Raw genomic sequence first — 21,770 nt, 5'->3', positions numbered from 1 at the left:
AGATGCTTTAGTATTTTGGTAGAAAGTAGAAGATAAACTATCTTGTCAACTTGAACTCACGTGGCCTTAACTTGTACTGAAATCAACTCATATTCTTCCACCAAACAAACAAAAAAAGCCATACAATACAGCAAGTCTTCCCTTACCCACCATCCTCATCCAGGTAGAGCTTGTTGAACTTGAGTCCGCTGGGCTCCATCCCTACGTAGCGGTGTACCTTCTCTGTCCCAGCCTCGTGGATGGCCACAGCATACTCCAGAGGCTTCACACACGACTGCAGACAGAAGGGCTGCTTGGTTTCTCCTACTGAGTGTCTGGGGGGAGAGGAGGGAGGAGACAGGGAAACATAAGGGAGGAGAGGGAGAGGAGGGAGGAGACAGGGAAACACAGGGGAGGAGAGGGAGAGGAGGGAGGAGACAGGGAAACACAGGGGAGGAGAGGGAGAGGAGGGAGGAGACAGGGAAACACAGGGGAGGAGAGGGAGAGGAGGGAGGAGACAGGGAAACACAGGGGAGGAGAGGGAGAGGAGGGAGGAGACAGGGAAACACAGGGGAGGAGAGGGAGAGGAGGGAGGAGACAGGGAAACACAGGGAAGGAGAGGGAGAGGAGGGAGAGGATGGAGGAGACAGGGAAACACAGGGGAGGAGAGGGAGAGGAGGGAGGAGACAGGGAAACACAGGGGAGGAGAGGGAGAGGAAGGAGGAGAGGGAAACACAGGGGAGGAGAGGGAGAGGAGGGAGGAGACAGGGAAACACAGGGGAGGAGAGGGAGAGGAGGGAGGAGACAGGGAAACACAGCGAAGGAGAGGGAGAGGAAGGAGAGGATGGAGGAGACAGGGAAACACAGGGGAGGAGAGGGAGAGGAGGGAGGAGACAGGGAAACACAGGGGAGGAGAGGGAGAGGAGGGAGGAGACAGGGAAACACAGGGGAGGAGAGGGAGAGGAGGGAGGAGACAGGGAAACACAGGGGAGGAGAGGGAGAGGAGGGAGGAGACATGGAAACACAGGGGAGGAGAGGGAGAGGAGGGAGAGGAGGGAGGAGACAGGGAAACAGGGGAGGAGAGGGAGAGGAGGGAGGAGACAGGGAAACACAGGGGAGGAGAGGGAGAGGAGGGAGGAGACAGGGAAACACAGGGAAGGAGAGGGAGAGGAGGGAGAGGATGGAGGAGACAGGGAAACACAGGGGAGGAGAGGGAGAGGAGGGAGGAGACAGGGAAACAGGGGAGGAGAGGGAGAGGAGGGAGGAGACAGGGAAACACAGGGGAGGAGAGGGAGAGGAGGGAGGGAGGGAGGAGACATGGAAACACAGGGGAGGAGAGGGAGAGGAGGGAGAGGAGGGAGGAGACAGGGAAACACAGGGGAGGAGAGGGAGAGGAGGGAGAGGAGGGAGAGGAGGGAGGAGAGGGAGGAGACATGGAAACAGGGGAGGAGAGGGAGAGGAGGGAGGAGACAGGGAAACACAGGGAAGGAGAGGGAGAGGAGGGAGAGGATGGAGGAGACAGGGAAACACAGGGGAGGAGAGGGAGAGGAGGGAGGAGACAGGGAAACAGGGGAGGAGAGGGAGAGGAGGGAGGAGACAGGGAAACACAGGGGAGGAGAGGGAGAGGAGGGAGGGAGGGAGGAGACATGGAAACACAGGGGAGGAGAGGGAGAGGAGGGAGAGGAGGGAGGAGACATGGAAACACAGGGGAGGAGAGGGAGAGGAGGGAGAGGAGGGAGAGGAGGGAGGAGAGGGAGGAGACATGGAAACAGGGGAGGAGAGGGAGAGGAGGGAGGAGACAGGGAAACACAGGGGAGGAGAGGGAGAGGAGGGAGGAGACAGGGAAACACAGGGGTGGAGAGGGAGCGGAGGAAGGAGACAGGGAAACACAGGGGAGGAGAGGGAGAGGAGGGAGGAGACAGGGAAACACAGGGGAGGAGAGGGAGAGGAGGGAGGAGACAGGGAAACACAGGGGAGGAGAGGGAGAGGAGGGAGGAGACAGGGAAACAGGGGAGGAGAGGGAGAGGAGGGAGGAGACATGGAAACACAGGGGAGGAGAGGGAGAGGAGGGAGGAGAAGCCCTAGTTGTCAGCATAAGTCACTATTTCACATTCAGTTATGTTTTTCAATTACTTTTAATCTGCCAGACATCCATACATACCTCTGTCCATCCACAGTACACAGAGACACACCCCAGAGATCAGGACTGTTGTACATACCTCTGTACATCCACAGTACACAGAGACACACCCCAGAGATCAGGACTGTTGTACATACCTCTGTCCATCCACAGTACACAGAGACACACCCCAGAGATCAGGACTGTTGTACATACCTCTGTCCATCCACAGTACACAGAGACACACCCCAGAGATCAGGACTGTTGACATACCTCTGTCCATCCACAGTACACAGAGACACACCCCAGAGATCAGGACTGTTGTACATACCTCTGTACATCCACAGTACACAGAGACACACCCCAGAGATCAGGACTGTTGTACATACCTCTGTCCATCCACAGAGACACACCCCAGAGATCAGGACTGTTGACATACCACTGTCCATCCACAGTACACAGAGACACACCCCAGAGATCAGGACTGTTGTACATACCTCTGTCCATCCACAGTACACAGAGACACACCCCAGAGATCAGGACTGTTGTACATACCTCTGTCCATCCACAGTACACAGAGACACACCCCAGAGATCAGGATTGAACTTGGCCAGGTGGGGAATGTAGACTGCTACCTGGATCCAGGAAGTTCAGACATACCATCAGAACAGGTGCATGTTTCTAGCACCAACAGTGCAGTAATATCTAGCAATACAATATCAGAATGAGCAATATCAGAGTCTGGAATAGTGTTCCATTATTCAAATGACCAGTGTTCCATTATTAAAGTGACCAGTATTCCATTATTAAAGTGACCAGTGTTCCACTATTCAAGTGACCAGTGTTCCACTATTCAAGTGACCAGTGTTCCACTATTAAAGTGACCAGTGTTCCACTATTCAAGTGACCAGTGTTCCACAATTCAAGTGACCAGTGTTCCACTATTCAAGTGACCAGTGTTCCACTATTCAAGTGACCAGTGTTCCATTATTAAAGTGACCAGTGTTCCATTATTCAAATGACCAGTGTTCCATTATTAAAGTGACCAGTGTTCCATTATTAAAGTGACCAGTATTCCATTATTGAAGTGACCAGTGTTCCATTATTAAAGTGACCAGTGTTCCATTATTCAAGTGACCAGTGTTCCATTATTCAAATGACCAGTGTTCCATTATTCAAGTGACCAGTGTTCCATTATTCAAGTGACCAGTGTTCCATTATTCAAGTGACCAGTGTTCCATTATTCAAATGACCAGTGTTCCATTATTAAAGTGACCAGTGTTCCATTATTCAAGTGACCAGTGTTCCATTATTCAAGTGACCAGTGTTTCATTATTCAAGTGACCAGTGTTTCATTATTCAAGTGACCAGTGTTCCATTATTCAAGTGACCAGTGTTCCATTATTCAAGTGACCAGTGTTCCATTATTCAAGTGACCAGAGTTCCATGTCTATGTATTGGGCCAAAATAAATTACACGTTAAACAACTACTACTGTACACGTTAAACAACTACTGCTGTACACGTTAAACAACTACTACTGTACACGTTAAACAACTACTACTGTACACGTTAAGCAACTACTACTGTACACGTTAAACAACTACTACTGTACACGTTAAACAACTACTACTGTACACGTTAAACAACTACTACTGTTCACGTTAAACAACTACTACTGTACACGTTAAACAACTACTACTGTACACGTTAAACAACTACTACTGTACACGTTAAACAACTCTTACTGTACACGTTAAACAACTACTACTGTACACGTTAAACAACTCTTACTGTACACGTTAAACAAATCAAATCAAATCAAATCAAATTTTATTGGTCACATGCGCCGAATACAACAAGTGCAGACATTACAGTGAAATGCTTACTTACAGCCCTTAACCAACAGTGCGTTTATTTTAAACAAAAAAAGTAAGAATAAAACAACAACAAAAAAAAGTGTTGAGAAAAACAAAGAGCAGAAGTAAAATAAAGTGACAGTAGGGAGGCTATATATACAGGGGGGTAACGGTGCAGAGTCAATGTGCGGGGGCACCGGCTAGTTGAGGTAGTTGAGGTAATATGTACATGTGGGTAGAGTTAAAGTGACTATGCATAAATACTTAACAGAGTAGCAGCAGCGTAAAAAGGATGGGGTGGGGGGGCAGTGCAAATAGTCCGGGTAGCCATGATTAGCTGTTCAGGAGTCTTATGGCTTGTGGGTAGAAGCTGTTGAGAAGTCTTTTGGACCTAGACTTGGCACTCCGGTACCGCTTGCCGTGCGGTAGCAGAGAGAACAGTCTATGACTAGGGTGGCTGGAGTCTTTGACAATTTTGAGGGCCTTCCTCTGACACCGCCTGGTATAGAGGTCTTGGATGGCAGGGGAGCTTTGCCCCAGTGATGTACTGGGCCGTACGCACTACCCTCTGTAGTGCCTTGCGGTCAGAGGCCAAGCAGTTGCCATACCAGGCGGTGATGCAACCAGTCAGGATGCTCTCGATGGTGCAGCTGTAGAATTTTTTGAGGATCTGAGGACCCATGCCAAATCTTTTTAGTCTCCTGAGGGGGAATAGGCTTTGTCGTGCCCTCTTCACGACTGTCTTGGTGTGCTTGGACCATGATAGTTCGTTGGTGATGTGGACACCAAGGAACTTGAAGCTCTCAACCTGTTCCACTACAGCCCCGTCGATGAGAATGGGGGCGTGCTCAGTCCTCTTTTTTTTCCTGTAGTCCACAATCATCTCCTTTGTCTTGGTCACGTTGAGGGAGAGGTTGTTGTCCTGGCACCACACGGCCAGATCTCTGACCTCCTCCCCTATAGGCTGTCTCATCGTTGTCGGTGATCAGGCCTACCACTGTTGTGTCGTCGGCAAACTTAATGATGGTGTTGGAGTCGTGCCTGGCCATGCAGTCATGGGTGAACAGAGAGTACAGGAGGGGACTGAGCACGCACCCCTGAGGGGCCCCCGTGTTGAGGATCAGTGTGGCAGATGTGTTGTTACCTACCCTTACCACCTGGGGGCGGCCCGTCAGGAAGTCCAGGATCCAGTTGCAGAGGGAGGTGTTTAGTCCCAGGATCCTTAGCTTAGTGATGAGCTTAGAGGGCACTATGGTGTTGAATGCTGAGCTGTAGTCAATGAATAGCATTCTCACGTAGGTGTTCCTCTTGTCCAGGTGGGAAAGGGCAGTGTGGAGTGCGATAGAGATTGCATCATCTGTGGATCTGTTGGGGCGGTATGCAAATTGGAGTGGGTCTAGGGTTTCTGGGATTATGCTGTTGATGTGAGCCATGACCAGTCTTTCAAAGCACTTCATGGCTACAGACGTCAGTGCCACGGGTCGGTAGTCATTTAGGCAGGTTATCTTAGAGTTCTTGGGCACGGGGACTATGGTGGTCTGCTTGAAACATGTTGGTATTACAGACTCGGTCAGGGACATGTTGAAAATGTCAGTGAAGACACTTGCCAGTTGGTCAGCACATGCTCGGAGTACACGCCCTGGTAATCCGTCTGGCCCAGCGGCCTTGTGAATGTTGACTTGCTTAAAAGTCTTACTCACATCGGCTACGGAGAGCGTGATCACATAGTCGTCCGGAACAGCTGGTGCTCTCATGCATGCTTCAGTGTTGCTTGCCTCGAAGCGAGCATAGAAGTGGTTTAGCTCGTCTGGTAGGCTTGTGTCACTGGGCAGCTCGCGGCTGTGCTTCCCTTTGTAGTCTGTAATAGTTTTCAAGCCCTGCCACATCCGACGAGCGTCAGAGCCAGTGTAGTATGATTCAATCTTAGACCTGTATTGACTCTTTGCCTGTTTGATGGTTCGTCGGAGGTCATAGCGGGATTTCTTATAAGCTTCCGGGTTAGAGTCCCGTTCCTTGAAAGCGGCAGCTCTACCCTTTAGCTCAGTGCGGATGTTGCCTGTAATCCATGGCTTCTGGTTGGGGTATGTACGTACGGTCACTGTGGGGACGACATCATCGATGCACTTATTGATGAAGCCAGTGACTGATGTGGTGTACTCCTCAATGCTGTCTGAAGAATCCCGGAACATGTTCCAGTCTGTGCTAGCAAAACAGTCCTGTAGCTTGGCATCTGCGTCATCTGACCACTTTTTTATTAACCGAATCACTGGTGCTTCCTGCTTCAGTTTTTGCTTATAAGCAGGAATCAGGAGGATAGAGTTATGGTCAGATTTGCCAAATGGAGGGCGAGGGAGAGCTTTGTATGCGTCTCTGTGTGTGGAGTAAAGGTGGTCTAGAGTTTTTTTCCCTCTGGTTGCACATTTGACATGCTGGTAGAAATTAGGTAGAACGGATTTAAGTTTCCCTGCATTAAAGTCCCCGGCCACTAGGAGCGCTGCATCTGGATGAGCGTTTTCCTGTTGATTAATGGCCTTGTACAACTCGTTCAGTGCAATCTTAATGCCAGCATTGGTTTGTGGTGGTAAATAGACAGCTATGAAAAATATAGCTGAAAACTCTCTTGGTAAATAGTGTGGTCTACAGCTTATCATAAGATACTCTACCTCAGGCGAGCAAAACCAACTACTACTGTACACGTTAAACAACTACTACTGTACACGTTAAACAACTACTACTGTACACGGGAAACAAATATACTTACATGTCCGTCATGGTTTTTCTGGACGGTGTCGTAGATTTTATCTATCTTTGCTACAAAGGAATCAAACTCAGGGATGATGAACTTCTTTCTGAAAGCCTGGATCAGAAGCACTATGTTCCCACCAACACACCTGAGGATTGGTACAACAACAACAACAAGAACACTTTATTAGAACAAGAATACTGAAATAAGGAAATGAATACCCACCAGGGCTCTCACCTCCTCCCTGTAGGCTGTCATTTTGAGGGAAGTATATATATTTTCTTTTGTATTTTATGACCTTATGTTTTTTTTACCCCATATGTAACTCTGTGTTGTTGTTTTTATCGCACTGCTTTGCTTTATCTTGGCCAGGTCGCAGTTGTAAATGAGAACTTGTTCTCAACTGGCTTACCTGGTTAAATAAAGGTGAAATAAAAAATAAAAAATAAAAAACTCCCTGGTAACCTAAAAATGTACGTTCCCAGACCAGACACATTTTTCACTTACTTTCTCAGAAGGTTTACAAAACGTTCAGTTTTACCGGAAACGTATAGCTTCGTTCCCAGAACCAATAGCAACCTCCAAGGAACTCAATGTGCTAGCTGGGTAATTCTGCACAGTAGGTTACTCATAGACGTTGAGAAAAGTTAAAGGCCTATCATTTGTCTTTGTTGTGAGCAAAGAGGTGGGTTGGAAATAATAAGGAATTAGTGAGGCTGTTAATAGGATACAAGGAGTATAATTATCTGTGTGTGTCACAGAGAATAAAGTTCACATTCTCACATAACACTTAGGAAGTGTCACTCGGTACTGCCTCAAAGGAATCGTCGGGGAAAGTAATCTTATCTTTTCACAAAAACTGATAGCAGTTTCTTAAAGCGACAGTACACAACTGTAATTTGAATCAAATAAGTAAGATAATAAGTAAACATACACTGACTCCTGACTCCATAGTTATGAATCAGAGTCATGGTGTGGGCATGACTAGTCTAAATGTCTCTCATTTTGGCTGTGTGTATGTGTGGCCCCAAGGTCCAAGGCAGCTGGCATCTATCAATCCGAGTCGTTCCCTGCCCTGTAGCCCCCAACAAGACTACCCACCTACTGCCCTCACACAAATACATGCAGATAATATGTAGGCTAGTGCACTAAGATCACACATGCTGTTGTCTCTTGCTAACTCTTAAACATGACAATGTATTGAAGATTAAATGACAGCGAGAGAGGAGCTGAATGTCTGTCTGTGTGTGTGTGTGTGTGTGTGTGTGTGTGTGTGTGTGTGTGTGTGTGTGTGTGTGTGTGTGTGTGTGTGTGTGTGTGTGTGTGTGTGTGATACAAAAAGAGACAGACAGAGAGAAATACAGTATAATGTAGACCTAAAACAAACCCTGGATTAATAATGTGGAATGCTGAAGGGGTCAGGGTATTTATAGCCACTCTCCACCATGGCACTTCGCAGTAAGAGGAGACGGAAATGTGATGTGTGTTAGAGAGGCAGAGAGAGGTAGAGAGGGGTAGAGAGGGGTAGAGAGGGGTAGAGAGGGGTAGAGAGGGTTAGAGAGAGGTAGAGAGGGTTAGAGAGAGGTAGAGAGGGTTAGAGAGGGGTAGAGAGGGTTAGAGAGGGTTAGAGAGGGGTAGAGAGGGTTAGAGAGGGTTAGAGAGGGGTAGAGAGGGTTAGAGAGAGGTAGAGAGGGTTAGAGAGGGGTAGAGAGGGTTAGAGAGGGTTAGAGAGGGGTAGAGAGGGTTAGAGAGGGGTAGAGAGGGTTAGAGAGGGGTAGAGAGGGTTAGAGAGGGTTAGAGAGGGGTAGAGAGGGGTAGAGAGGGTTAGAGAGGGGTAGAGAGGGTTAGAGAGGGTTAGAGAGGGGTAGAGAGGGTTAGAGAGGGGTAGAGAGAGGTAGAGAGAGGTAGAGAGGGGTAGAGAGGGTTAGAGAGGGTTAGAGAGAGGTAGAGAGGGGTAGAGAGGGGTAGAGAGGGGTAGAGAGGGTTAGAGAGAGGTAGAGAGGGTTAGAGAGGGGTAGAGAGGGTTAGAGAGGGGTAGAGAGGGGTAGAGAGAGGTAGAGAGGGTTAGAGAGGGTTAGAGAGAGGTAGAGAGGGTTAGAGAGGGTTAGAGAGAGGCAGAGAGAGGTAGAGAGGGGTAGAGAGGGGTAGAGAGGGGTAGAGAGAGGTAGAGAGGGTTAGAGAGAGGTAGAGAGTGGTAGAGAGGGGTAGAGAGGGGTAGAGAGGGTTAGAGAGGGTTAGAGAGGGGTAGAGGGGGTTAGAGAGGGTTAGAGAGAGGTAGAGAGAGGTAGAGGGGGTAACAATAATCGTTATTTATTGTGTTACTATTTTCTATTTTTGTTAGCTAATTTCCTTACTTTTTAACTCTGCATTGTTGGGAAAGTGCTCGTAAGTAAAGTAGAGAGGCAGATAGACCTTGGGTTAAGGGGGAGGGTCTTAGATCCAACTAGCCGACAAGATAGGGGACTCACTTGTGGAAGAGTTCCCGGTCCATCATGACGTCATGAAAAGATTCCGATACGGAGCGGCGCAGCTTGTCCATACAGTCCTTCAGTCGGGGGTCTGATGTATTAAGACCTGTCCTCTTCAGAGCCTGATCAAATCAAACTTTATTTAAAGCGCATTTAAAACCGCAAGACACTTTACGGTCAAATCAATACAATGAAAGGCAATAAAATAACATAGATATTATACAAGGGTTTGGTTAGGGAGAAAGGAAATGAATTATGGCAACATCAAAACAAAAAATGTACTGTAAATAAAACTGCCTCGTCTTGTCGAGTATACACCTTACAAAGTTATTAATACTGTTATGAGAGGCACTTGGATGTGAACTAACGTCATAGGAGCTAACTTTAACTCATCTTGTGACCCACTGACAGAGATGAGCCTTGTTCCAAGTTGAGCACTTAATTTTTATAATTAAGCTGGGTGAAGCTCGCTTGGGTATGCTTTCAGTCACTTGTTGCGAGTGTTTTGATTCAAACAGCACAGTACTGTTGGTGCAATATGAAACAAAGATCAAATCAGAGCCTTGACTATCTAAAGTGCATTCGGAAAGTATTCAGACCCCTTGACTTTTTACAGCCTTATTCTAAAATGGATTAAATAAAACATTTTCCTCATCAATCTACACACAACACCCCATAATGACAAAGTGAAAACAGGTTTTTAGAAATTCTTGGAAATGTATTACAAATAAAAAACTGAAATACCTTATTTACATAAGTATTCAGACCCTTTGCTATGAGACTCGAAATTGAGCTCAGGTGCATCCTGTTTCCATTGATCATCCTTGAGATGTTTCTACAACTTGATTGGAGTCCACCTGTGGTACATTCAATTGATTGGACATGATTTGGAAAGGCACACACATGTCTATATAAGGTCCCAGAGTTGACAGTGCATGTCAGAGCAGAAACCAAGCCATGATGTCGAAGGAATTATCAATAGAGCTCCGAGACAGGATTGTGTCGAGGCACAGATCTGGGGAAGGGTAACAAAAAATGTTTGCAGCATTGAAGGGCCCCAAGAACACAGTGGCCTCCATCATTATTACATGGAAGAAGTTTGGAACCACCAAGACTCTTCCTAGAGCTGGCCGCCCGGCCAAACTGAGCAATCGGGGAAGAAGGGCCTTGGTCAGGGAGGTGACCAAGAACCCGATGGTCACTCTGACAGAGCTCCAGAGTTCCTCTGTGGAGGTGGGAGAAACTTCCAGAAGGTCAACCATCTCTGCAGCAGTCCACCAATCAGGCCTTTATGGTAGAGTGGCCAGATGGAAACCACTCCTCAGTAAAAGGCACATGACAGCACTCTTGGAGTTTGCCAGAAGGCACCTAAAGACACTCAGACCATGAGAAACCAAGATTGAACTCTTTGGCCTGAATGCCAAGCGTCACGTCTGGAGGAAACCTGGCACCATCCCTACGGTGAAGCATGGTGGTGGCAGCGTCAAGCTGTGGGGAAGTTTTTCAGCGGCAGGGACTAGGAGACTAGTCAGGATCGAGGGAAAGATGAACGGAGCAAAGTACAGAGAGATCCTTGCTGAAAACCTGCTCCAAAGCGCTCAGGACATCAGACTGGGGCGAAGGTTCACCTTCCAACAGGACAACGACCCTAAGCACACAGCCAAGACAACGCAGGAGTGGCTTCGGGAAAAGTCTCTGAATGTTCTTGAGTGGCCCAGCCAGAGCCCGGATTTGAACCCGTTTCAACATCTCTGGAGAGACCTGAAAATAGCTGTGCAGCGACACTCCCCATCCAACCTGACAGAGCTTGAGAGGATCTGCAGAGAAGAATGGGAGAAACTCCCCAAATACAGGTGTGCCAAACTTGTAGCGTCATACCCAAGAAGACTTGAGGCTGTAATCACTGCCAAAGGTGCTTCAACAAAGTACTGAGCAAAGGGTCTGAATACTTATGTAAATGTGAGATTTCCGTTTTTAATCTTTAATACATTTTCAAGAAATTCTAAAAACCTGTTTTTGCTTTGTCATTATGGGGTATTGTGTGTAGATTGATGAGGAAAAAACAACAATTTAATCAATTTTTAAATAAGGGTGTAACTTAACAAAATGTGGAAAAAGTCAAGGGGTCTGAGTACTTTCCGAATGCACTGTATTGACATCCTATACAACTGATTCTTTAATTGAACAAGTTACAGTTAATTTGTGGTGATTTCATTACGTTGGAAGACAAAACCCCCATGTTATTGTTGCTTGATGATACAACCTAATCGAGTCTCTGTAGTAACTATGCAGGGTAATCTTTACAACCTAATCGAGTCTCTGTAGTAACTATGCAGGGTAATCTTTACAACCTAATCTAGTCTCTGTAGTAACTATGCAGGGTAATCTTTACAACATAATCTAGTCTCTGTGGTAACTATGCAGGGTAATCTTTACAACATAATCTAGTCTCTGTAGTAACTATGCAGGGTAATCTTTACAACCTAATCTAGTCTCTGTAGTAACTATGCAGGGTAATCTTTACAACCTAATCTAGTCTCTGTAGTAACTATGCAGGGTAATCTTTACAACCTAATCTAGTCTCTGTAGTAACTATGCAGGGTAATCTTTACAAACTAATCTAGTCTCTGTAGTAACTATGCAGGGTAATCTTTACAAACTAATCTAGTCTCTGTAGTAACTATGCAGGGTAATCTTTACAACCTAATCTAGTCTCTGTAGTAACTATGCAGGGTAATCTTTACAACCTAATCTAGTCTCTGTAGTAACTATGCAGGGTAATCTTTACAACCTAATCTAGTCTCTGTAGTAACTATGCAGGGTAATCTTTAGACTGATGTGTTGTGATCTTCACCAGACACATTCCTTCCAGTCCTCCATTAGGCACGGAGGCATGGAGACTATTTCATTACAATAACATAATGAAATACTGTTCCACGATACACCTCTGTGTGTATTCAATCAAATTGATTACATCAGCAGATGTCACAAAGTGCTATACAGAAACCCAGCCTAAAACCACAAACAGCAAGCAATGCAGATGTAGAAGCACGGTGGCTAGGAAAAACTCCCTAGAAAGGCAGAAACCTAGGAAGAAACCTAGAGAGGAATCAGGCTCTGAGGGGAGGCCAGTCCCCTTCTGGCTGTGCCGGGTGTTGATTATAAGAGCACATGGCCATTTAAGGCCAGATTGTATTCACCCTTTTGTTGCCCACTGTTTCTTGCAATAAAGTGACAATTAACAGCAATAGTTAAATGTATCCATTGTTTGAGTTACTAATAGTATTTAGAAAATGCAATAACATACAGATTATTAATAAAAAAAAGTTAAAGGACTCAACTAATTGGCCTGTCTTGAAATGTAATTGTGCTAAAAAAAAAAAACAATCTTGATATAGTTGTACTATTATTAAATGGCTGCACTGCAATGTAATGAACACCATGTCAGCTTGCTCAAGGGATGCAATCGACGAACGGGTCACTTGTTGCACCTGCCTTCCCTTGCTCATAATTAACCTACTTCCCCAAAGCGAATAAAGTTGGTTCTGTGCAGCCAGTGGCAGTTCGGTGTCTCCAATAACTCTTGAACCCAGCATACCTGGGTTAAGCATAGCTCAAGTGGTGACAGAGACAAAGTTTGAGTGAGAGCAAAAATTGTATAGTCTCATATAATTTCTGAAGACATATTTTGTATCTTTCTTTACAAATAAATGACTGTTCTGCAGTGTTTGTTGTGAAGTGTGTGTGAGTGAGTGAGTGAGTGAGTGAGTGAGTGAGTGAGTGAGTGAGTGAGTGAGTGAGTGAGTGAATATGTGCTTTTGTGTCTGAACCGAGAGAGAGAGTTTGTTGTCGAGGGTTGTGTGAGAAAGGGTACATTAGGCTACAGAGTAATCTATTTAATTTACAACTGAATCTCCTTTCTTGTATAGGTTAACTGACGTGTGTACTCACAGAGATAAAATGTGAGACGGGGACTTGTTCATGACCATCTGTGATGGTGTAGAAGAGCATGTCTTCTACTCCTGAGAACAGACCCTTTCCATCATTGCTCCTACAGCAACATAGAGGACAGTCGTCAGTGTACACAAACACAGACACATGCTAATGTAATTGAAATAATATTTATAGACTAATGGATGATTGAGGAACATGGAGAAAAGCATTGTTTTATAGATATAATTGCATGTAATGTGACACACACACACACATCACTGAACTGGACCAATAGTGAAACACAAACTCACAGTTTAGGAAGCACGTGGTCCATATCTGAGGTTGTTCCAATGTGGTGCTGATCTGTTGAACTTGTGTTGAAACATTGTGCGGCTTGAACTTTAACGTTAGTAGGACACCCCGGTAATAAACAGTTATAACAACCCTTTTTGACAACTCTTTTAGTGGCGTCCGTCACCAAGGTTTGCACAGCTGCTGCGTTGGTCACCCGTAATATTTTCAAACAGTGCATGGTTTACAACTTTACAAAAAATGTAAACAGACTAGGAGAATAACTGCCTTCGGATACCTTTCCGTTATTTCCGTTACCTTCCACTATTTGTCCGCAGTCTGATAGTCCCGCTTTGGCCAACCCGCAACAGGTGTACAGTAGGCAACAGCAGCAACAGATCAAATCCCGTTGTCAAATTCTAAACTTGTCATGATGAGAGCACAAGCAGCGAGCTCTGGCGACGACGTCGGAGTATTTTCAGGTCAGGCATTGGTCAGCACAGTGACCAATGAGAAATTACAATCAAGCACATTCTAGGAGATGACAAGGTTTGGCGCCAAAGATACAATGTATTCAAATACTCAAGGACTGGCTGCAACCTGTAGGCTACGTTTTGAAATACTTTGAGCAACTCAGTGAGATCATGACATAGGCTGGTGAGGTGTATCCAGAGACATGTTCTGTGCAATTTTTAACAGATTAATATAACAAAAATGCTTTCAAAATCATTAATTGGTCTCATTTTATTATTTGTGTTCATATAATGGACATCAGTTCTTTCAATAAGAACAGACTTATTGAATATGAGGGTTATTAGTGCATTTGTTCAAACTGCTTGTTGTAGGTAGGTTTCATAAAGATTTTACCTACAAAGTTAACAATATCGCTCAAAATTAAGCAACATCAATAACAGTGACGAAAAGGCACAGTAGGTTGGCAAACAGCATAATAATTCAAATATTCTATGTTCTCTTTCAAAACTATAGGATACCCATCTAGAAACACAGACAGTAGGCCTGTAAACAAACTATAGGATACCATCTAGAAAGACAGACAGTAGGCCTGTAAACAAATGCATTGAATTAACTTTTCTAAATAGAGTTATGATGTGTAGGCTACTCTAGGTTCTGTAAGTTTGAACTTGTTTAGTGTTGTATTGTATAGTATTGGGTTATATCGTATTGTGTATTGTATTGCAATGTATTGTACGCTATTAACTCTTTTAAATGTAACTCTAGACACTCTTAGCAGGACGTGGCATCACCAGTTTCAGCCCAATATCGATGACACAGGATGGCATGTAAGAGAGGGGGATCCATCCGAATTTAGCGTCCCAGCCAGCACTGTAGCGGGTTCGGGGGTAGGCAGACGCCAAGGCATGCTCCATGCAGTTAGTCACTTTACTCAGGTCCGAGTCACACGCTGCGTTCATGATCAACCGCTGGATCTGGATGTCTGGATAGGTTGAGGAGAAACGTGATAATGTTAAAACTGTTAAGATGTTGTACAACCAATGGTATAGGACTGAAGGAGAGGAGAGGAGATGTGTTGAACACAGGGTTCTGTCCCAGCACATCCTTGTATATAGTCTCTTTATTGTTATTTTATCGTGTTACAATTTATTTTCTTTGGTGCAAATTTTCTTACTTTTTAAAGGGCTTCGTAGGTAAGCATTTCACGGTAAATTCTACACCTGTAGTATTCGGCGCATGTGACAAATAAAATGTGATTTGTACATCAAGCTGCCTCATGCTACAGAAACAGCAGATAGGCTCCTGCCCTTATGGACTGTTCTGGGTCAGACAAGGCTACAGGACAGAATAAAGACAAGGCTACAGGACAGAATAAAGACAAGGCTACAGGACAGAATAAAGACAAGGCTACAGGACAGAATAAATATATGTTTTAACCAAAGGTCTAATCCGATGGATAACTTGCTGCTACTACTACTACTACTACTACTACTACTACTACTACTACTACTACTACTACTACTACTACTGCTGCTACTACTACTACTACTACTACTACTACTACTACGCCTACTACTGCTGCTACTACTACTACTACTACTACTACTACTACTGCTACTACTACTACTGCTACTACTACTGCTGCTGCTACTACTACCACGCCCCCACTGCCACTGCTGCCACTACTACCGACTACCACTACTACTACTACTACTACTACTACTACTACCACTACCACTACTACTGCCACCGCTGCCGCACTACTGATACTACTACTACTACTACTACTACTACTACTACCGCTACCACTGCTACTGCTGCCACTACCACTACCACTACTACTACTACTGCTACTACTACTACTACTACTACTACTACTGCTACTACTACTACTACTACTACTACTACTGATACTACTACTACTACTACTACTACTACTGCTGCTACTATTACCACTACTGCTGCTACTATTACTACTACTGCTGCTACTGCTACTACTACTGCTACTACTACTACTACTACTACTACTACCACAACTTACACTTATCCAGGTATTTGTCTCCGTAGCTGGCCTTCACTTCAGGTGTGAGCTGGTTCCACAGGCGATGCAGCTCACTCTCGATGGGATCCAGACTGGTCACAGCTGTCTTAAAGAACCCTGGTTCAATGATGCACACCTTGATCCCAAAGTAGTGGATATCCCTCCTGAAGAAAAGGTACATTGACAAAACGGGTAGGTTGATGAAAAAGGTAGACAGCAAGCCTTGACATGCATTCTCTAAAAAACACACTCAGTTCATTTATCTCCGTAGAAACGTTACCTATAGTTTTAAATATAAGTAGTTGATGACAATATAGTTAAATGGAAGACACTAGATGTAAGAGGAGTACTATATTGGGGAGCTGTTCTATGCAGTCAGAGGAAGGTCAATACCACAATGAGGGTTTTATTGAATTGAGCTTTGTGACTTGCCTACTGTAGATGTGTTGTATTCACAGTACCCGGTGTGTTTACACTAGGAACCAAACAGAAGCAAATGGCCCGCAACGGGGAGGGACTACCTGAACTTGACCAATAAGAAAATCTTGTTTCATTGCAAAACGTTTTTTTGCTACGGTGTGCACTAATGAACTCTATTGCACTCTTGGAAGATAAGGCCGCCGATGTGGGCAAAAAGAGACAACAGACTAACAGCAGTAACCTACCTGAGGCAGTCTGAGAAAGACTCCACAGCAAACTTTGAGATGCAGTATCCACCACCGTTAGCTGCCACCCTGCCCAGTACCGATGCTACATTAACGATCCTGCCCTGGGCCTGTTTGATGAGGGGCAGGAAGGTTAGGGTTATCTCTATCACCCCCGTCATGTTGACCTTCAGGGTACTGGTATAGTCCTCCAGCCTCATCCACTCTGAGGGACCCATGGGCAGGGACCGCCCCGCGTTGTTCACGATGCCCCACAGTCCTGGTGGGAGAGAGAGAGAGAGAGAGAGAGAGAGAGAGAGAGAGAGAGAGAGAGAGAGAGAGAGAGAGAGAGAGAGAGAGAGAGAGAGAGAGAGAGAGAGAGAGAGATAGATAGAGAGAGAGAGAGAGATGTAGAGAGAGAGAGATGAGAGAGAGAGATGTAGAGAGAGAGATGTAGAGAGAGAATTAGAGAGAGAGAGAGAGAGAGAGAGATGTAGAGAGAGAGATGGAGAGAGAGAGATGGAGAGAGAGAGATGTAGAGAGAGAGATGTAGAGAGAGAGATGTAGAGAGAGAGAGAGAGAGAGAGATGTAGAGAGAGAGATGTAGAGAGAGAGATGTAGAGAGAGAGAGAGAGAGAGAGAGAGAGAGAGAGAGAGAGAGATGTAGAGAGAGAGATGTAGAGAGAGAGATGTAGGGAGAGAGATGTAGGGAGAGAGAGAGAGGACAAGCGATTAATTCAGACATGTTCTGTACCTTTGATTCCACTGTGTATTTCAAGTAAAGTGCATCTGTTTTGTTTGCCACAACTGCTGTTTGAGTAACGAGCAGGCCCGTGTGCTTTTCTTGACTCTGACCAGGCCAGGATAGGTTACAGCTAGGGCCCAGAGTTTTTACTAACCAGGAACATAGTCAGGAAAAAAACCCACTCCAAATGGTCTCTCACCGTTATCTCCAACTTCCTGCTTGGTGTACTCCAAGGCTTTCTGTATACTGACGGTGCTCGTCACATCTAGGAGAACCGTCTTCAGGTACGGCCCAGTCGCCCTCTTCAGATCATCAGCCCCTTTCTCCGTCAGACACCCAGCTATCACCCTGAACCCCCGCCGGTCCAGCCTCTTACAGAGCAAGTTCCCAAAGCCAGAGTCACACCCCGTCACAAACACATACTTGTCCTTGATATCTTCTATCTCCAGACTGTCTCTGTACAGCCAGCCTAGCGTCCACAGAACCACGAAGGTGCCCACGCCGTACAGCCATAGGTTATCCCAGCTGGGGGGAGGGAGAGCACAGTGAGGGGTGGTAGGTAGGATGACGTTGATAGAATTTGAGTTCAATGTTGTTTTTTTTGCCAGATGGGATTTTTTTATCCCACCAGGCAAAGACCTGACGTTAACATCAAATCAACATCTAAGTTTGTTTGGTATTTTGATTGAGTTTTCAACAAACTTGAAACAAACCAAACCTTGAAGTCCCTGAATCGTCGTTGGCTTGTGCTGGATACCTAGTTTAGAATGAGACAGAAAACTGTGCATGTTGATGGATGGTTTTTGCAAATTCAACAAAACAAATCCATTGATGTTCAACGTCAGGTGTATTGAAATATGACAGTGATAGAATGCCATGCCAATATTTAGTCATTATCATGGCATTGGTAGAAAAGTGAATGGGTGTTTTCATGCGTGTTCACATAGGATTATTTCTAAAATAACATTATAGGAGTTAAAAATGGACACAATAAATCTTACCCTAAATACTGGTACACAGAATCCATATCCATGATGAGTTCTGAGAAGCGATTTTATGGAGGCGTTGAACAATTAATCCCTGTGATGCCCTGGACAAAACACGAATTACAAATGTTATCAACGCCACCTGAGCAAGACCTAGTCGGTGGAAACCTGTTGCAGTAGGTGTTCTGCTTTAACAACTGCTGATCAGCTGCTACCTCTGTATATATTTTTTTCTAAGTAGTTCACCGGGACAAAGTAAGTGAGACAAAGAGGAATTCTAAGTAAGTAAAGTGGGTAGAGTGTTCATTGTAAGATACATCAAGACGCAGGCCTCGTGTGTTTTCTATGTTCTCCCTGTCATCGTGAGGCCCTTTTCCCCCTCTGACCCTCTCTCACATGTTATCAGTGAAAAGACAGCTAAAGATGATTCAGCCGGTTTACAAATAATTATTTTTCTCTTTCAAAAAAAGGACTCAACCCCAAAACACCATCTAGTGAAAGTCCAAAAATAACAATTCTCAATTCTGTTGAATCTACTTTACAGGGTGTTCTATTTTTTTATTTTTATTTTACTAGGCAAGTCAGTTAAGAACAAATTCTTATTTACAATGACGGCCTACACTGGCCAAACCCGGACAACGCTGGGCCAATTGTGCGCCGCCCTATGGGACTCCCAATCACGGCCGGTTGTGATACAGCCTGGAATCGAACCAGGGGGTCTGTAGTGACGCCTCAAGCACTGAGATGCAGTGCCTTAGACCCCTGCGCCACTCGGGAGCCCAGTGAGCCTATTGTGATAAGGATCGAATTAATCTGACGTCTTAAAACACGTGTTTTGGGGCTTTCCAGTGAGGTATTTAGAGAACGACATGCATAATATGGGCAGCTGGTTTTGTCAGAGCACATGAGGAATCTTGGGATAAGGCTCTTAAAGATCTTATGAAACACAGAGGCATTGGGACCAGGATAGGGGTTTAGGGCAGGGCCTTGATTGTTTTGTAGCAAAAACCCAATGTCTCTGTTCAAGACTCACAGTAAGACTCTCAGTGCTCTAAACTTATTAGCTTCCCTGCAGGCTTATTAGGCTGGGGGTGGAATAGATTGGGACATCCTGGAATCACACTGGAGAAAGGGACACATACTGTATGGAAGCAAGGTGCGCGGACCAACAAGGGTTTTGGGGAACAGGAACAAATGAATACACTAGTAAGAATAACACTTGTAGGAGTGGATATTACCTGGCTCATCTGTAACTATATTATCCATAAAATCACTAATTAAAAAGTACATCACATAGACTGACCGATTTCAATCATCACTTTCCTCTTCATATCTCAATATGTGATGGTGAGATGACAGTAACTAGTGTGATGGTTAGAGGACAGTAACTAGTGTGATGGTGAGAGGACAGTAACTAGTGTGACGTTAGAGGACAGTAACTAGTGTGATGGTTAGAGGACAGTAACTAGTGTGATGGTTAGAGGACAGTAACTAGTGTGATGGTTAGAGGACAGTAACTAGTGTGACGTTAGAGGACAGTAACTAGTGTGATGGTTAGAGGACAGTAACTAGTGTGATGGTTAGAGGACAGTAACTAGTGTGATGGTTAGAGGACAGTAACTAGTGTGATGGTTAGAGGACAGTAACTAGTGTGATGGTTAGAGGACAGTAACTAGTGTGACGTTAGAGGACAGTAACTACTGTGATGGTTAGAGGACAGTAACTAGTGTGATGGTTAGAGGACAGTAACTAGTGTGATGGTTAGAGGACAGTAACTAGTGTGACGTTAGAGGACAGTAACTAGTGTGACGTTAGAGGACAGTAACTAGTGTGATGGTTAGAGGACAGTAACTAGTGTGATGGTTAGAGGACAGTAACTAGTGTGATGGTTAGAGGACAGTAACTAGTGTGACGTTAGAGGACAGTAACTAGTGTGACGTTAGAGGACAGTAACTAGTGTGACGTTAGAGGACAGTAACTAGTGCGCACCTCTTGTTTGAGGGGGAATAAAGGACTGTACTTATTTACTTGTCCTTTATCTACGTGAGCCTTTCCCCTCTGGATAATAACATTTACAAATCTGCGCAAAGGCTTAGTAAACCCGGACCATTTTGAGCATTATGATGTAATCATTTTATAATAAATAATAAATAAATAAATAAATACAATTGAGTACGTCATGCACCAGAACCAGCTATGCTACCCTGTAAATATCTAATAATACTTTAAAGTTTAAATGATTGGGTACCACTTTACATTAATCACTTGAAAAATGAATCCAATCCAATATTTCTGTTTAAGTATTCAGTTTTTAATTATCTGATGATTGTTCAAATTAAAAAGCCAACCTAACTTTCCCTAAAATTAAAATGCCAACCTACCTGGTATCAGTGGTTTACTGGTCCACAGGTCTGTCTCTTCACTCTCTGACAGTAACAGTTTGGTCCATGGAGCCTGGAGCCTGTGTTGTGTCACTGCGTGTGACTGGCAGAGAAAGGGCTTTATTCCCCTAGTTTATCCTTTAAGACAATCTGCAATTTGTAATCTGAAAGCTGTGTGTACGTGGAGTGTGTGTATGTGTGTGTGTACGTGGAGAGTGTGTATACGTGGAGAGTGTGTACACGTGGAGTGTGTGTATGTGTGTGTACGTGGAGAGTGTGTATACGTGGAGAGTGTGTACGCATGGAGTGTGTGTGTTGGGAATAAAGGGAGGTGTGGAGGAGGGATTATGTGGAGGGACCAGCGACTGATTTACATTCAGGGACCAGTAAATTCGTACATAGACTCTACAAAAAATATATAAATAATTATCAGTTGATAAGACAAACAAACCTTTTTTAGACTGTTGGTATGTAGCTGTCAGTATGTAACTGTCAGCATGTATCAATCACATGTATCAGTCAGCATCTATCAGTCAGCACTTATCAGTCAGCACGTATCAGTCAGCATGTAGTAGTCTAATAATACAGAGTTGTCAGTCTAGGTCTCTTTAGTGTAAAATTCTTGTCAAATTTACTAAAACTGTTCAATGTTACCTTAATGTCAATGTAGACCTTTTTATATTTCAGCCTGCAATGTAATATTGTTACATTTACTGTTCATCACCATACCGTTCCCTAAAAGAGGGTTAAATAAGCGTACACTAATCCTATCCTTCAACAAAGTACTGAGTAAAGGGTCTGAATACTTATGTAAATGTGATTTAGAAAAAAAAACTTATAAAAACCTGTTTTTGCTTTGTCACTGTGGGTTATTGTGTGTAGATTGATGAATTACGGTGTAACGTAAATAATTGTGCCGTCGGAAAGTATTCAGACCCCTTGACTGGTTCCACATTTTGTTACGCTACGGCCTTATTCTAAAACTGATTAAATAGTCCATCTACTACACACAATACCCCACAATGACAAAGCAAAAACAGGTTTTTAGAGGTTTTTGCTAATTTATCATAAAAAAAAAAAAAAATGGACAAATCTAATTTACATAAGT

General features: G+C 44.5%; 2 protein-coding genes across 5 annotated transcripts in view; both read right to left on the bottom strand.

Moving 5' to 3' along the window:
- Positions 1–14,050, bottom strand: part of LOC121574736 (glutaminase kidney isoform, mitochondrial) — a 34,813-nt gene extending 20,763 nt beyond the window's left edge. For 2 of the 3 annotated variants that reach the window (XM_041887286.2, XM_041887287.2), the window contains exons 1-6: positions 13,412–14,050; positions 13,119–13,218; positions 9,168–9,289; positions 6,718–6,847; positions 2,654–2,733; positions 151–314 (exon numbers count right to left, since the gene is read on the bottom strand). In XM_041887286.2, the coding sequence (XP_041743220.1) occupies positions 151–314; positions 2,654–2,733; positions 6,718–6,847; positions 9,168–9,289; positions 13,119–13,218; positions 13,412–13,632 (817 nt within the window). In that variant the 5' untranslated portion in view covers positions 13,633–14,050. Of the gene's footprint in view, positions 1–150; positions 315–2,653; positions 2,734–6,717; positions 6,848–9,167; positions 9,304–13,118; positions 13,219–13,411 lie in introns of all 3 variants that reach the window. The other variant, XM_041887288.2, reaches the window with a different exon arrangement.
- A 67-nt stretch (positions 14,051–14,117) lies between these two features.
- On the bottom strand, positions 14,118–20,758 carry rdh5 (retinol dehydrogenase 5 (11-cis/9-cis)). Of its 2 annotated transcripts, XM_041887289.2 has the most exons (7): positions 20,663–20,758; positions 18,297–18,385; positions 18,014–18,052; positions 17,495–17,820; positions 16,572–16,830; positions 15,907–16,070; positions 14,118–14,847 (listed from the first exon to the last, which is right to left on the bottom strand). In XM_041887289.2, exons 2-7 carry the CDS (start codon positions 18,326–18,328, stop codon positions 14,627–14,629), a joined length of 1,041 nt encoding a protein of 346 aa, XP_041743223.2. In that variant the 5' UTR covers positions 18,329–18,385; positions 20,663–20,758; the 3' UTR covers positions 14,118–14,626. The 2 variants fall into 2 exon arrangements, with proteins under 2 accessions (XP_041743223.2, XP_045078745.1); XM_045222810.1 differs by lacking the exon at positions 18,014–18,052.
- Positions 20,759–21,770: the final 1,012 nt, after the last annotated feature.

Source organism: Coregonus clupeaformis, chromosome 10, assembly GCF_020615455.1.
Source record: "Coregonus clupeaformis isolate EN_2021a chromosome 10, ASM2061545v1, whole genome shotgun sequence".
NCBI classification, from domain to species: Eukaryota; Metazoa; Chordata; class Actinopteri; order Salmoniformes; family Salmonidae; genus Coregonus; species Coregonus clupeaformis.
This window is presented reverse-complemented; position numbering and strand designations above follow the sequence as displayed.